General features: G+C 46.2%; 1 protein-coding gene across 1 annotated transcript in view; it reads right to left on the reverse strand.

Moving 5' to 3' along the window:
• Mtor (mechanistic target of rapamycin (serine/threonine kinase)) overlaps positions 1–16,030 on the reverse strand; it is a 124,323-nt gene that overhangs the window by 95,949 nt on the left and 12,344 nt on the right. The window contains exons 7-18 of the mRNA XM_013031836.1: positions 15,137–15,412; positions 14,942–15,050; positions 10,512–10,698; positions 8,959–9,087; positions 8,088–8,332; positions 6,458–6,673; positions 5,943–6,148; positions 3,758–3,880; positions 1,886–1,975; positions 1,673–1,765; positions 707–841; positions 341–470 (exon numbers count right to left, since the gene is read on the reverse strand). Coding sequence (XP_012887290.1) covers positions 341–470; positions 707–841; positions 1,673–1,765; positions 1,886–1,975; positions 3,758–3,880; positions 5,943–6,148; positions 6,458–6,673; positions 8,088–8,332; positions 8,959–9,087; positions 10,512–10,698; positions 14,942–15,050; positions 15,137–15,412 — 1,939 coding nt within the window. The remainder of the gene's footprint in view (positions 1–340; positions 471–706; positions 842–1,672; positions 1,766–1,885; positions 1,976–3,757; positions 3,881–5,942; positions 6,149–6,457; positions 6,674–8,087; positions 8,333–8,958; positions 9,088–10,511; positions 10,699–14,941; positions 15,051–15,136; positions 15,413–16,030) is intronic.

Raw genomic sequence — 16,030 nt, forward strand, 5'->3', positions numbered from 1 at the left:
TACAGGCATGAGCCACCAGCTCCTGGCTTCCGCAAGTATCTTGTCGTTTCAGTTGTCTGTACTAACATTCTTTTTTTTTTGGGGGGGTCCAGTCGTGGGGCCTGAACTCTGGGCCTGGGTGCTGTCCCTCAGCTCTTCAGCTCAAGGCGAGCGCTCTACCACTTGAGCCACAGCGCCACTTCTGGCTTTTTCTTATGTGGTGCTGAGGAATCGAACCCAGAGCGTCAGGCATGCAAGGCAAGCGCTCTACCACTGAGCCAACTTCCCAGCCCCTGTACTAACATTCTTACTAAATCAGTTCAGCAAGGGCTTTGGAGTCAGTGTGGCAAGTCTGGCTTACAGGAATCCTGGCTGGACTTGGATTCTGACAGGCTGACAGCAGAAGCATCTCGGGACTGGTCAATCATGCCGATGTTCACTTTGTGCTTGTAGGGATCCAAAGCCCCCAAGAGTCCTAACACCCGGATAGCCTGGGGGGGGGGGAGTGGAAGAGAAAAAGAAAAACAATCATCACAACATCGGATGACAATGGATTGCTGATTCCTCTCAAGCTCCACGGTCCCCAATACATACCCCAAACCCAGCTCCATGAACAAAATGGAGAAGAGCAAGAAGTATGGTCAGTACTGAGGAGTACATGAATGCTGTCACCACTCCCCTCTATTGTCCTAGTAGTCTTTGAAGACCAAGTTCCCAGGCTCACTACCTCTCTCCGTGTGCCCTGGTTCTGCTCTGTCTTCAGAAAATTCAGTAGCACCTCAAGCAAGGTAGGGTACTTCCTGTAGGGTTCCACCACATAGCCAGTACTGGCCACCAACTGCCCCAAGGTCCACAGGGCCACCTGGATAGACAGAAGACCACATGGTTCATTGAGTGAGTGTAAGAGAAAAGAAAGCACAGTCTTACTCTTTGTGTCAGGATTATAATAAAGTGTCAGAAGCTATTATAAGAGAAATTTCCAGTAAAGACACTAAACATGAGCAGACACTGAGGGCAAGGAAATAACATTGCTGATCAAATACAAACCTGCAACAACCACTGGTTCAACAGATAAAAAAGTATTCCCATATTTTCCAAGGAAATACATATTTCTTCTGTATCCCAAATGACTACCAGATGATTCAACACAAAGGTAGCATGGTGCTGAATTTCAGACAAGTCATCTAATAACCGATCTACAATGACCAGGGTGAATGGAAGCTGTACCACCACGCTGTGTCCAAGGCTTTCTTCTTCTTATTTTTTTTCCAAGAGCTGAGGCTTGGACTGATAAGGTGGCTCAGTGGTAGAATGCTTGCCTAGCAGGCATGAAGCCCTGGGTTCGATTTCTCAATACCACATAAACAGAAAGAGCTGTGACTCAAGTGATAGAGTGCTAGCCTTGTGCAAAAGAAGCTCAGGGACAGAGCCCAGGCCTTGAGTTCAAGCCCCAGGACTAGGGGGAAAACAAAAAAAAAAAAAGAGCTGAGGCTCTCAAGAGCATTTTCTCAGAATAGAGGAAATGGTACTGCTCAGCACCGACACTTATTAAAAGTGACACTAGGTCAAGACAGCTAATTCTCAATCCCAATGTTTCTTCTTTTTATAGTGTGGAGAATTATGGGCCAGTGAAGTGAACAAAGAAAAACAAGGTCCCTGGACCATCCCTCAGTCAGGGAACAGTGGCACTCACCTGCCTTTTGGCCAACAGAGAGGAGTCCTGGAGCATGTCCATGATGATGATAAAGAGTTCATCCACCCATTTCCTCATTTCTAAGCCACTAACCTGCAAAAGGAAGTGAAAACAAGAGCAAATGGAATTAGAAATGAGCGGTGAGAAGTTTCCTGACTTCTTAGAGGTTAAACTGTTTCTTTCCACTTAGGGAGAAAGCGATTGTCACCTCACCTGAGCTAGTTCTCCAATTGTGGCCAAGACATTATTGATCACACCTGGGTTTGGATCAGGGTCTGGATCTTTGAGTTTCAAAATTAAAGCCTATAGAAATAAGGCATGAGAAAATGAATGCAGATTAGTATATACTAGAAATCTTTTTCTTTTGTGTACTTACCTTTATAGCTTAATTTCCCAAATCAGGTTCCTTTACTTAATTAAAACAAATAATTCTCTAGTAATAAGTTCTCTATTTTTTCCCAACTCCAGAGAGTCTATTTGAGCAATATTTTTTGTTTGTTTGTTTTGGGTCCGGTCATGGGCCTGAACTCTGGGCCTGGGAGCTGTCCCTCAGCTCTTCAGCTCAAGGCTAGTGCTCTACCACTTGAGCCACAGTGCCACTTCCGGCTTTTTTTTTTCTGCGTATGTGGTGCTGAGGAATCGAACTCAGGGCCTCATGCATGCAAGGCAAGCGCTCTACCACTGAGCCACCTTCCCAGCCCAATATTTTTTAAATCTCTGTCTCTCTTTCTCTCTCTATACAGGTATTTGGGCTTAAACACAGGGCCTCAGGCTCTCACTCAGCTTTTTTGCTCATAGCTGGTACTCTACCACTTCAGCCATGTCTCTAGTTCCATAGAAATCTTTCTTTAACATAAGTAAAATTTGCTCAAGAGGGCTGGGAATGTGGCTTAGTGAGAGAGTGCTTGCCTAACATGCATGAAGCCCTGGGTTCGATTCCTCAGTACCACATGAACAGAAAAAAACAGAATTGATACTGTGGTTCAAGTGGTAGAGTGCTAGCCATAAGCAAAAGAAGCTCAGGGGCAGTGCCCAGGCCCTGAGTTCAAGCCCTGGCAGTTCAAGGACTGGCCAAAAAAATAAAATTGCTCAAGAGTGTTGTGGGTATGGGTCAGCAGTAGCACACTGCCAAGGTGCTAGGGTTTGATCCCTAGTACTGCAAAAGGATGAACGCAAAAATATAACCAAAACATGAAATCTCGCCCTGTATAACTAATTAAGCTAATAAAACAATCCTCTAGCCCATCCTGCCTCCCCTCTCCAAAAAATCCAAGAAACCATGACAAACTTTCCTCCATAACCAAGTACACGTCTAGCATTTGAGGGAGCTGGCAAGCACCGTGATTTAAAGGCATTTCCTTTGTCTCCTTTCAATTTTTCTCTATGATCATCTGTCTGATTTCTCATTTTATCCAGGACTTCAAATGACAAATGTATTTTCTTTCTTTCTTTTTTTTGTCAGTTGTGGGGCTTCAACTCTGGGCCTGGGCACTGTCCCTGCGCTCTTTAGCTCGAGGCTAGCTTTCTACCACTTGAGCCACAGTGCCACTTCCAGTTTTTCTGGTCCTTTATTGGAGATGAGTCTCACAGGAAATGGCGCTGTAGCTCAAGTGGTAGAGCACTAGCCTTGAGCTGAAGAGCTAAGGGACAGCGCTCAGGCCCCAGTTCAAGCCCCATGACCAACAACAACAACAAAAAGTCTCATGGACTTTCCTTGCCCGGGCTGGCTTTGAACCGAGATCATCAGATCTTAGCTTCCTAAGTAACTAGGATTACAGGCGTGAGCCACTGGCACACCTGGCAACTCATGTATTTTATGCTCTCTACCTACTTCTCCTTTCTGAGTAAATTCAGTGATGCCTAAAGCATCTTATCTCACCAGGAGAGCACCTTCTTGCAACTGGTGAGATTCTTGGTACTCTTTAACTGAAGAGGCTTGATGTAACTCTTGTTCTAAGCCTGGAACCAGAGACATGATCTACTTTGTTCAATGTACCAAAAGGACTAAAACATTCCATCCCTGAAACACACTCAGATCAGACTGTCAGGAAAGAAGGTACGGTGCGGCCATCAGTTGTGTGTTACCTTCAGGATAGGCTCCATGTAGGGGCGGATGAGTCGGGGGGCGTTGGACACCAGGTGTCCCAGCATTCGAGCACTCTGTTCTTTGATTCTCCCAATGCCACTGTGCTCCAGCTCTGTCAAAATCTGTGAGGAAGAAAGGTCATTACAGTAGAGACAGCTGGGTATGGAAAGGGAACAGCTGGCAGGGACCCTGAGGAAGCAACCAGACCCTCATGCAAGATGCCCACTAAAGGAGATCCCTGAAAGGACAAGAAGAGATTGGAACCAGCCCTATCTCATTCTGTCACAGCATTCCAGTGTTCTGCAGTCCTCACAAAAGCCAGGCCCATAACAGTGTAGCTCAACCATGGGCAGCTGATATTAGGGCTTTTGGGGGAAAAAAAAAACAAAACACTAAGCAATAAGAGGGCTTATAAGCAACAACAAAGGCAGCAACAAACTGTAGAACACCGAGCACCGAGGGAAATGCTGACACTCCAGAGCTTGCCTAAATAAACCTAAAATATTAGCAATGACAGCCACAGGATCCCCTGGGGCTTCACTGAGCAGAAGTTATATATTTGTTTAATTGACATTCCTAAAATACTAGCACAGGGGGACATTATGCTCATGATGAGACAGAGTTAGACAACATAAAATAGACTTCTGATTAAAGTTGTCAGAGGAATTCTAAAGTGAGGGAAATGAATGTCTCAACTACCCTGGGGAAAGGACTATATTTTGTCTTAAGCTACTGATTGAATAACCATGATTTTTCTGTATCCCCTTGACAGACTGTTTTCTCATAGTCACAGCATACAACAGTAAAACAAGATGGAGAGAGATACCAAGAATAGATCTGCAACATCAAAAGGTGATGGCTGGGGCCGGGTGCTAGTGGCTCACACCTGTAGTCCTAGCTATTCAGGAGGCTGAGATCTGCAGATCAAGATTTGAAGCCAGCTAGAGCAGGAAAGTACTTAAGACTCTTATCTCCAATTAAGCACCAAAAAAGCTGGGCTTAAGTGGTAGAGCACCCACCTTGAGCAAAAAAAAAAAAAAAACCCAAGAAACAAAAAAGCCTGAGGACCTAAGTTCAAGGTTCAGACAGACACGAGAGAGAGAGAGAGAGAGAGAGAGAGAGAGAGAGAGAGAGAGAGAGAGAGCTGGCTGGTTGGCAGGAAATGTGTTGTAGGGAACACAACACAACTCTAGGAGGCAGCAGCACCCCAGGCCAAATCTGAGCTGGGGAGCCCCACTACCCCAAGGACCAATGCTTCACTCTATGACCTCAGCCTCAGAGAGAAGCCAAACACATGAACAAGTACGAGCCTATTTGAGGAAATCAAGGTTGAATTAAAATTTCTTTTTAACTAATTTTGGAATTTTCAGGGCTAGGGTGAAGTTTGGGGGGTAGAGTGATTTCCTATCATGCATAAGGCTCTAGGTTTGATTCTTTACATGGATAAAACCTTTTGGGAGTGTCAAAGGCTAAATCCAGCACGTGGTAAGTTCATTCAATGGAATTTATAATCTCCAATCTCAGAAAACTGAGATGACCTGATAATTGAATGAACGTCAGCTTTAAGAGGACAGGAGCTGATACACTGCCAGCACTCACAGCATAGCAAGTCTTCTAAAGCCTCAAATGAATGCACAAACTGGCATTCACATTAGGAGATATCTCCACACCAAACAGACTCAGTACAATAGAGCTGGCAGGCTCAGTGACAATTTTGTTTCTGCAGAAATGGAGGGAGGAAGGGTGAATAAATGCAGGCATGGTATTCAGTAGACACTAAGTGGAAAATAAACTATGCAAATAATAAACTATGGGCAGGAACTGGAGAGGGAACCTTTGGGAAAACCAAGGAGGGATGTGATTGTCCAAAAAAAGAGAAATGTACTCGTTACCTAACTTACAAAATGGCAATCTTGCTGGACAACATCTTAATAATAACAATAAAATTTTAGTTTTAAAAAAGTGGCTATACTCCCCACATGGGCCAACAGCTAAAGAAGTCATCAGGCTAAAAGCAGAAGTGCCAACACAAGTACAATTTCCTAATTTGTTGACTGATGAATACCATTTATGGCCAGTTTTTAGCTATGACAACTTAAGAATAAACATCACTTTGTGAAAGTATGTTACACACAGTTGGAGAATTTGATGCTTAAGCTCACTGCAGGCCTGTCAGCCCATTACCTGGATAAGCATCTTGCGCAGGAAAGGCATGACAAAGGCAGGGTTCATGCTACTCAGCCGGCCCACAGTGCAGATGGCCAGCTCCCGGATCTCAAACACCTGGTCATTCAGGGCCACAAACAGGGCCTGCAAACTCTCTGCCTGGGCCAGGTGTGCATCAAAGCGCTCATCCAGGGACGCCAAGACACAGTAGCGGATGTCAGGGTCTGCAAGAGCAATTGAGCCTTTGAAGTCTTCTTCATGACCCCTCTCTCCACCCTTTCCCACACTAGCTCCCTGCCATCAGTCTACATTGGGTGACTCCAGATATATATTTTTTTTAATCTCACCTCTGTCATTCTTTTCTCTACTCAGAGAAGCAAAGTGAGAAGAATTAAAGCAGATTATTTTATACTAATGGGCTGGAGAAACCCATGGCAGGGAAAAGTTGACAGATGCTATGTAATGAAATTGGCTACTTCCACCTGGCCCCAAGTTCCTGAATCCCACAGACTGCTTATGTCTAGAAATTTTACCAGGATCTGTTATCCCAACCACGAGCAGTTTGCTGAGCACATCTGCCACCACCTGCACGGCGGTCTGGCTAACCACGTGGGCGTGGCCACTGATGAGGTGGATGGAGGGTGTAAGGAGGCGGGAGCAGGTGCGGGCAGCTTCCATTCGGATCTCCTTGTGCTCACTGTTCAGGAAGTGATCCGCACAGTGTCGGACAAACTGGGTCAGGGAGTGACCTGAATACAAAGGCAGAGACAAAGCAGAATAAACACTGCTGTTCTGGACAAGAAGATCCAAAGTTTGCTAAGGGCTTCTCATTCCATTTTCAACAGGTACTCAACAACAAGACAGTGATTCAGAACTCTTTCTTGCAGGTACCAGAGTGAGAAGTCAAGGCCTTGCGCTAGCTCTCTACCACCAGCCCTGCTTTTTGCTGAGTGTTTTGGCAAGAGAATCTCACAAATTTTCTGTCCAGGCTGACCTCAGACCATGATCTTCCAGATCTCAGCCTCCTGAGTAGCTATGATTATAGCCATGTGCACCAAACCTTAGAATTTTTCTCTTAAAGGAAAGCACACGAGCTTCCAAACAGCAGAATGGTAGAAGGGAGGAGTTTTTTTGTTGTTGTTGGTTGTGGGGCTGGAATTCTGGGCTTGGGCACTGTCCCTGTGCTCTTCAGCTCCAGGTGAATGCTCTACCACTTCAGCCACAGCACTACTTCTGGTTTTCTAGTGGTTTACTGGAGATAAGAGTCTCATGGACTTCCTGCTCAGGCTGGCTTTGAACCATGATTCTCAGATCTCAGCCTCCTGAGTAGCTAGGATTACAGGCATGAGCCACCAGTGCCCGGCATAGAAGGTAACATATTCTTGACCAAGGTTTACCTTGTCTATTTTAGTTCTTAGAAAGTTTGATGTAAGATAAGTTTAAACACAGCTATATTCTATTCACTAGAAATAAATTACAATTTGTGCTGCTAATCAGCACAACTGGTTTAATATAATTCAACCACTGTAGAAGACTGAGTCTCAATAAACAGCCTAGGAAGTGGATCGGGAGCATCATCATTAGTGAAGAGAACTTGTGTGGAGGGCTTATATATTTTGAAGCATTAAGTACCTTTTCAGTCTGGGTGCTGGTGGCTTATGCCTATAATCCCAACTACTCAGGAGGCTGAGATCTGAGGATCTTGGGTCAAAGCCAGCTCAAGCAGTAAAGTTCATGAGACTCTTATTTCCAATTAAACCAGAAAAATGCTGGAAGTGGAGGTGTGGCTCAAGTGGTACACCATCAGTCTTGAGTAAAAAAGCTAAGCAAGAGTACAAATCCCTGAGTCCAAGCCCTAGTACAGGCATGCACACTCAAAATATCCTCAGCTACAAGGAAATGAGGAGAAGGGGAGAGAGGTATCACCAGGCATATTTCTTTGAATCTACATTATCTATCCCCAAACACAGTATGGTATGGAACAAAGCACAGAGTAGGAATCAAGTATGTATGGGGAGAGCCTGGGAAAAAGGAGGAGCGATTGTGCCACCCATGGCCTGCCGAGGACCCCAGCGAGACCCAGAAATTCTAGAACCCCTAACACCTTTCTCAAGGTTCCCGGCATCACTCACCATCCTGGCAAGAGCTGATCCAATTTCTTACCTTCAAACTCAAAGCTCCCAAGGGTCCGGAGGGCAAGGGTGATGCTGCCCACGTCACTGGCCTCGGGGAGGGTGGTGAGACCAGGGGATGCCAGCTGGTGGGCCAGGCCCTTGGGCATGCCTGGGTGGCGGAGGGGTTTGTGCATGAGGACCAGCGAGAGCATCTTCAGGAGTCCATCCTGGATGTCCTTCTTCAGCTGTGGAATCTGGCGGCTCAGGTCGTAGAGCACAGCCGTGAGGGCAGGGCTGAGGAGAAGGAAACTAAGTCACCATGGGCTGGGCCAAGGATACTCCACCTGTTCCTGAGAAGAAACAGGCCTCCTTGCCCAATGAGGAGGTCAGACCCATCACTGCTGGGCTCCAAAGTAGAAAAGGTGGAATCAGAGGGCTTAAACGTACTCAAATCTCTTGGCTTGCTCTCAGATTTCAGGACAATCTGAGTCTGGTTTTCACTGCAAGAGCATTTGTTTACACTAATACAACCACCACAGCAGACCAGGGCTCAGTACACCAATCAGGAAACACAGCAAGAACATCATCTCATTGGCTGAAGAGAACTCAAGTGTAGGGAGTTTAACTAGTTTGTCTAATAACAATATAAATAACTGCCTGAGCCAGACAGTGGCTCCTGAAGACCTCCCTACCACAGTCCTGGACAACAAGAGCCACGATGCACCATTTTTCAGATGAGAAAATAGGCTCAGAGAAGAAACTCAGCTAGCATCACATAGGGCTCAAGGCAAGCCTATGTACAGTGCGAGCTATCCTGCCTATCCAATTTAATGTGCGCACAACCACTCCTCTGTCTTTTAAGGTATGCACCAGGCCCCTCCCTGACTGAGGCAGAGCAGGTGAAGGGCCTCGTCACGCACCTCAGCCCCACCGCCAGCATGGGCTCCAGGAGCTCCTTGATGTCCTGCTGGATGCCAGGCCCCATGGCTCTTGCCAGCATGCTGATACACGTGAACACTGTGGCATCCACCTGCATGGCCTTCTGCCTCCTGCAGAGAAAACAGTGGTGAATTCATACAGACCTCTTGTCTTGTCCTACCTCAGAGCTGCCTTGTGGCAAAAGGGGCAGGTTCCTCAGGAACACCTCCCCTATCCCCATCCTCCCCCGGGGGGGTATGCAGGGTAGCTGCTGTACATTTCTAGGGGGCTGTCATACACATCGCTGTAGACTGTATTTAGGATGACCATCCAGCAGATGGCAGCCACGTGCCATAAGGAATAAGGAGACCTTTCCCTTTCAGGAGAGGCAGTCCATGATTATTGTGCGGCTGAGATGAGAATGTCCAGCTTTAGGATGGGTGAGCCTGTTAATCCACCAGGGACTACTTGCTAATACTACAGGAAAATAGAAGAATGTAACTCTATTACACGGCCCCTCCAGTCTTAGTCAAGACACCCTGACTTATCCCTCTGGCAGGCTAAAGAGTTTTTGTACTCAAGGTTCTTTTTTTTCTTTGTTGTTGGTTTTTTTCTCATACTTCAAAGAGGTAGAAGAACTTATTCAACTTTAAAAATGAGGGAAAAGACAACTGCTAGAACCCTTAAGTTTTGGTCTGGATTCCTTTCCCTATCAGCATAAAGCCTATGCACGCCAGACAGAAGAACAAAACTAGATGTCTCCTAAATAATGACACCCAAAACAGCTGATATCAAATGTGTTCTCAAGACATTCTACCTCACTGATTTTTTGTTTGTTTGTTTTGGGGGGGGTCAGTCATGGGACTTGAACTCAGGGTCTGGGCACTGCCCCTAAACTCTTTTGTTCAAGGCTAGAGCTCTACCACTTTAAGCCACAGCACCACTTCCAGTTTTCTGGTGGTTAATTGGAGATAAGAATGTCACAGACTTGGACTGGGAAGTTGGCTCAGTGGTAGAGCGCTTGCCTTGCATGCCTGAGGCCCTGGGTTCGATTCCTCAGTACCACATAAGCAAAAAGAAAAAAGCCGGAAATGGCTCAAGTGGTAGAGCGCTAGCCTTGAGCTGAAGAGCTGAGGGACAGCACCCAGGCCCAAAGTTCAGGCCCCACGACCGGACCCCCCCCCCAAAAAAAAAAAAGAATGTCACAGACTTTCCTGCCAGGGCTGGCTTTGAACCAGAATCCTTAAGTCTCAACCTCTTGAGCTAGGATTACAGGTGTGTAGCAACAATGCCTAGTTACCTCATGAATTTCTATGTATGCCATTTCATTTAGAAAAGCTAGAACTCAAGTGAGGAGGGATCATCTGGAATGGACCCTAAACTCATTCTGCCAATCTCTAACAGTAGCACGTTCCATGCTGTCAATCTCTACACTCTAGGCAACCTGGAGTGTAGAGATTGGCAGAACGAGTTTAGGGTCCATGGAACTGGAATGGAATGTGCTTGCTGTCCAGGTAAACTGGGTGTGAGGAGAAATGCTAACAGAAATGCTTACTTGTGGGCAAAGTCCTTTGGCGGCAGGGCTGCTCGGATGATATCCAGCACACGGGGCAAGTAGACCTTAAACTCGGACCTCACAGCCACAGAAAGCAGCCCCAGGGCCTGGAAGGCGGCTGTTCGTTCCTTCTCCTTCTTGACACAGCTCAAGACATGGTTCATGGTATCCTGAAGGTACTGGGTATCTGGGCACAGAAAAGATAAAGTGTATAGCTCAAGGTCAGAGTGAGGTTATATATCAAAGATCAGAGATCCTACAGAAAATCTTCAAGTTTAAATATAAATTAAGAAGACCTGTTAGAAAGATGGTAAGAATTTAGAGGATTTTTTTTTTTTGTCAGTCCTGGGACTTGCACTCAGGGTCTGGGCACTGTCTCTGAGCTTCTTTTGCTCAAGGCTAACAACACTCCACCACTTGAGCCAAAGTGTTACTTCTAGCTTTCCATTTATGTGGTACTGAGGAATTGAATCCAGGGCTTCATACATGCTAGGCAAGTACTCTACCACTAAACCACATTCCCAGCCAGAAGGATAATTTTTGGCAGTACCTGGCAAGACTATGCTTGTCAGGCAGGTGTTCTATCTACCGCATGAGCCACATTCAAATGCTTTCAGTATTTTTCAAATAAGGTTTCCCATTTATGGCCCAGGCCAGACTAGACCAAAATTCTCCTATTTACATGTAGCTGGGATAACAGGCACACACCACTGTGCCCAGCTTTCCTTTTTACCAGCTATGTTCTCCGAGTACCTTTTGACCAGGTTGGCTTCATACTGTGATACTTCTGATCTCAGACTCGAGAGTAGTAAGGATGACAGTAGGAGCCACCACTCCTGGCCAAGACACCTCGTGTCCCATCATCACTCCTCAGACACATCTTTTGGAAATATTAGAAATAGACATTTTTACCTCTACTTAAAAAAAAAAAAAGAGGAAGCCAGGTGCTGGTGGCTCATGCCTATAATCCTAGCTACTCAGGAAGCTGAGATCTGAGGAAAGTCTGTGAGACAGGAAAGTCTGTGAGACACTTATCTCCAGTTAGCCACCAGAAAACCAGAAGTGGCACTGTGGCTCAAGTGGTAGAGTGCTTGCCTTGAGCTGAAGAGCTGAGGGACAGCGCCCAGGCCCAGAGTTCAAGCCCCATGACCAACCCCCCCCCCAAAATGAGGAGTCTTGAGAGAGCATCCTGTAATAATTTTTTCAGCGTTCTTTACTGCAGCCTGGGCACCATTTTTCCTTCTACTGGGCTCACATGGGACAGAGTATCCAAGAAGACAGCACTGGGATTAAGAGCATCTGTGTTGTTTTGAGGGACAATGACACGCTCTTGTTTAAAAACAAAAAGATCATTGCATCTACTTTACATTATATTGCAACTAGAATAATATCAAATACTCTTTACAATTAACAGGCCATTCTACTCAGGTTAGGTCTAGAAATCACTTTACTATTTCCTACAGATTTTATACTATAGTTATATTTAATAGGCTAATACTTAGTCTGTAGTTTGGAAAGCCCCATGTGCGTTTTCATTAAGTTTACACAGGCCAATATGCAAGACAGGTGATTCTTGGGCACTTTAATCTGAAGAGCTGTTTCTCCTCGGAGAGCTAGAATTTCTCAATTCTTGTCTCTCTTCTGTTTCTTCTCTCCCCACTGACGCTGGCCCTGAGTCTGTGCCCTAGGAGCACATTTATGACAACAGACAAGGCAGGCCCCCACATCCACTGTGGATACCAGAGCCATATGCACACCATGAACCAGATACTCAAAGAGCACATAAAAGCTGAAAATAGGCAGAACAAAGTGGCATAACCCTAAGTTTAAACTGAACCAACGAAGGAACTAATCCTTTCCACATAGGGGCATTTCTGTAGGAAAACGAGGCTAAATCAGGTGTATAGATTCCAATCTGGTCTTGAGAGAGAGAGAGAGAGTGAGAGAGAGAAAGAGAGAGTATGTTCTGAGAGAGAGACAGAGAGAGAGACAGAGAGACAGAGACAGAGACTGTTTTGTTGCCAGTCCTGGAGCTTGAACTCAGGGCTTGAACTTTTGTTTCTGGTCATGGAGCTTGAACCCTGGGCCTGGGCACTTTCCCTCAGCTCTTCAGCTCAAGGCTAGCACTCTACCACTTGAGCCACAACACCACTTCCGGTTTTCTGGTGTTTACTGGAGATGTCTCATGGACTTTCCTGCTCGGGCTGGCTTTGAACCGTGATCCTCAGATCTCAGCCTCCTGAGTAGCTAGGATTACAGGCATGAGCCACCAGCAACCCAACTGGCCTGAACTTTTTGCTCAAGGCTAGCGCTCTACCATTTGAGCTACAGTGCCACTACCAGCTTTTCTGGTAGTTAACTGGAGACAAGAGTCTCAAGGACATTCTTGCCTGGGCTGGCTTTGAGCTTTGATCCTCAGATCTCAGCCTCCTGAGCAGCCAGGATTACAGGCGTGAGCCACCAACACCTGGCTGGTCTTAGAGTATATTTTTATTTGTTTTTGCAGTATTTATCATAATCCCAAAGCATATACCACTGGAAAGTTTAAGTAATGCTTCCATACGTAAGAGCTTTGAACAAGAGGCTCTTAAACACTTAGGTGTACCCTTGCAGGGACTGCTCAGACTGAATTTCACTGATACATTTTAGTGTGGCATTTAGCAACAACAAACCTACATCAAAAGAATAAACCCAGGGGCCCACAGAGTCTTTTTATCCTGCTGCTTAGCAGCCTTTTGAACAGAGCAGCATAACTACCTCTACAACATGCCAGACTTTGATCAAATTTGCCCTAGTTATTAATTTCTTTTGAACTACAGACTTTCAACCCAAGATCATTTAGAGCTCTACTGATCAGCAGCATGTCTGGTCACTAAGAAAGAGAAGAACTCTGGATGCCAGACAGGCAGAATGGAAGACTGAAAAGAGAACGGGCAATTTTCATTCACATTTCTCTCTGGTTCCGTGATTTCATGGTAACTAATTGTCTTGTTCTTATGCAGCAAGTTCTAGCTATCCACAGCCTGGCCTGTTTTAAACACTCACCAGCCACACTTCTCCTGCAGTTTCGTCTGGGCTTAGCAGTGCGAATCTACCTGTACTGGGAATGGCAACTGCTGAGATGGGGCTGGCCTTCTCCCCCACACCTCATGTCCATTTGGTCCTGCATGCTTGCTAAGCACAGGCAATGTGCATCCCAGTGCACAGAGAGATGTTGAGATGAGGTCTCACTCTCACCAAGTAGGAGGAACAGTATGAACAAGCACCTGGAGAGTTATTATAACATAGAGTCCCACCTTATTACCAAAATGGACCCAAGTAGCTTATGGAGACAATAATAATAATAATAATAATAATGGTTTCCATCTTTTGGGGCCAATTCTTGCTGGGCACTACAGAGCTACTTAGGCACTCACGCCATTTGTCTTGAGAGGCTGGGATTATTATTGTAATTTCTTTTTTTTTTTTTTATTTTTTTTGGGGTCCGGTCATGGGGTCTGAACTCTGGGCCTGGGTGCTGTCCCTCAGCTCTTCAGCTCAAGGCTAGCGCTCTACCACTTGAGCCACAGCGCCACCTCCGGCTTTTTTCTTTTTGCTCATGTGGTGCTGAGGAATCGAACCCAGGGCCTCAGGCATGCAAGGCAAGCGCTCTACCACTGAGCCACCTTCCCAGCCCCCTGTAATTTCTTAAATTATATTTTATTGTAAAGATGCTGTACAGAGGGGTTACAGTTACAGTAATAAGACAATGAGTACATTACTTCCTTTGTTGTCCCACTATCCCTTCTTGTTATTGCAATTTTGTAAGCCAGGAAGGTGAAATAACCTGTCCAAAACTTCACAGTGAAGGACTGAGGGTCTGATGACAAAGCCTTCCTAGAATGGAGAAGAACATTTCCGGCTAGAGCAATTCAGGAAGGCTTCCTGGAGAAGTCAAAACCTTAGATGGGCCAGATGTCATAGCCAGGAGGAATTCACACTGCCTACATAGGACAGGGCAGGGCTATGGAAACTTCCTCTCTACCATCCATGGAACCTGTCTGAAACATCCAGTCCTTCCTTCCTACACAGAGTGAAGCAGTGTAGTAACTGCTTCCAGAGCAGAAGCAGGAAGGTCATCATACCTTCCCTGCCCCACACAGGCTGCTACTGCACAGTACCTACCCAAAGCTGCCCTTATTTTGGTATCTTTTAAGTCCATCCAGAAATGTGTTAACTTCCACATGAGACCTTGCTTGGCTTTGAACTGCTCTTCTGCCTATGCATTGATTGTTCCTTCTCTTAACAGAAAAATTAGCTGTTGGGTGAAGAACCCACAGAGTAGCCCCTATGTCCTGTTGTTTCTGAGGCTCAGACACGCTTTTCTGCAATCACCTTGTCCCAGTTTAATGATCTAGGTGGGCAATGCTGTCTTCTACGGACATCCTCACCTGTGAAGGCGGAAGGTCGGAAGGCAGCCAAGCGGGGCAACAAATTAAGGATTGTCATTTGGATCAGCGAGTTCTTGCTATTCCTGCATTTCAGCACCCACTGGCACACCTGAGAGAGGAAGGATAAAGGGTTGGCAGGGGGAAGGGAGGCAGAGGGTGCTTGGGAGAAGTGGGAGAGGGCCTCACACCATTTACCTGATCGAATTTCTCTTCCATCAAGTCTCTGCAACATCGGCTCTCCACCAGGGTGGACTTAGCAGGGCTGGGGGAAGCCCCAAATCCCATGAGGCCTTGGTGAGAGCTGTACCCCAACAGCCCCACCAAGGCGTTGGACTGCTGGGGTTGTACAGCCTGGAAACTGGTGAAGGGGGTGATGTGCCGAGGCTTCGTCCCAAAGCCCATGAGATCCTTGCAGTACTTGTCATGGACAAGCTGCTGCTGCGTGATTTCTTCCATTTCTTCTCTTAGACGCTGTGCACATGCAGAGGGAAAGAGAAGAACTGCCTTTACTAATGAGCAGCTTTGCACGTGGATGCATGCAGCCTACCAGAAACATACCTGCCCAAGCTCTGCAGTGGAGGAGCTGTACTTTGTCTCCCCGGAGTACTGTGGGGATCTGATTTTGTTCTGATGTGAGCCGAAGAGCACTGCCTACTGAACAGTGAAGATGCTATGGGGATGGCTCCTACCTCCAAGCAGACCCCAGGAAGGTTTAGAGAGACTCATTTGCAAACTCATTTGCAGGGTTTATGAGCCTCTTGGAAAGGAGAGGGAAGCCCCATGCTGGCACCATCCTAAGGATATTCTGGTGTCCTTCTACCCTGAAGTTTCTGATGTTGAAACTTTAGGTGAGTCATTGTCTCAGAATCCTAGTCTACAGATATGGACTTCGCTGGCTGAGTGTGCTCATGTGTCCATTTCTGAAGCTGTTTTACTTTGGTTTGGGTTTTGTTTTTTTGCCGGTCATGGGGCCTGAACTTGGCCTGGGAGCTGTTCCTCAGCTCTTCAGCTCAAGGCTAGCGCTCTACCACTTGAGCCACAGCACCACTTCCGGCTTTTTCTGTTTATGTGGTGCTGAGGAATCGAACC

Source organism: Dipodomys ordii, unplaced genomic scaffold, assembly GCF_000151885.1.
Source record: "Dipodomys ordii isolate 6190 unplaced genomic scaffold, Dord_2.0 Scaffold6, whole genome shotgun sequence".
Classification (NCBI taxonomy): domain Eukaryota; kingdom Metazoa; phylum Chordata; class Mammalia; order Rodentia; family Heteromyidae; genus Dipodomys; species Dipodomys ordii.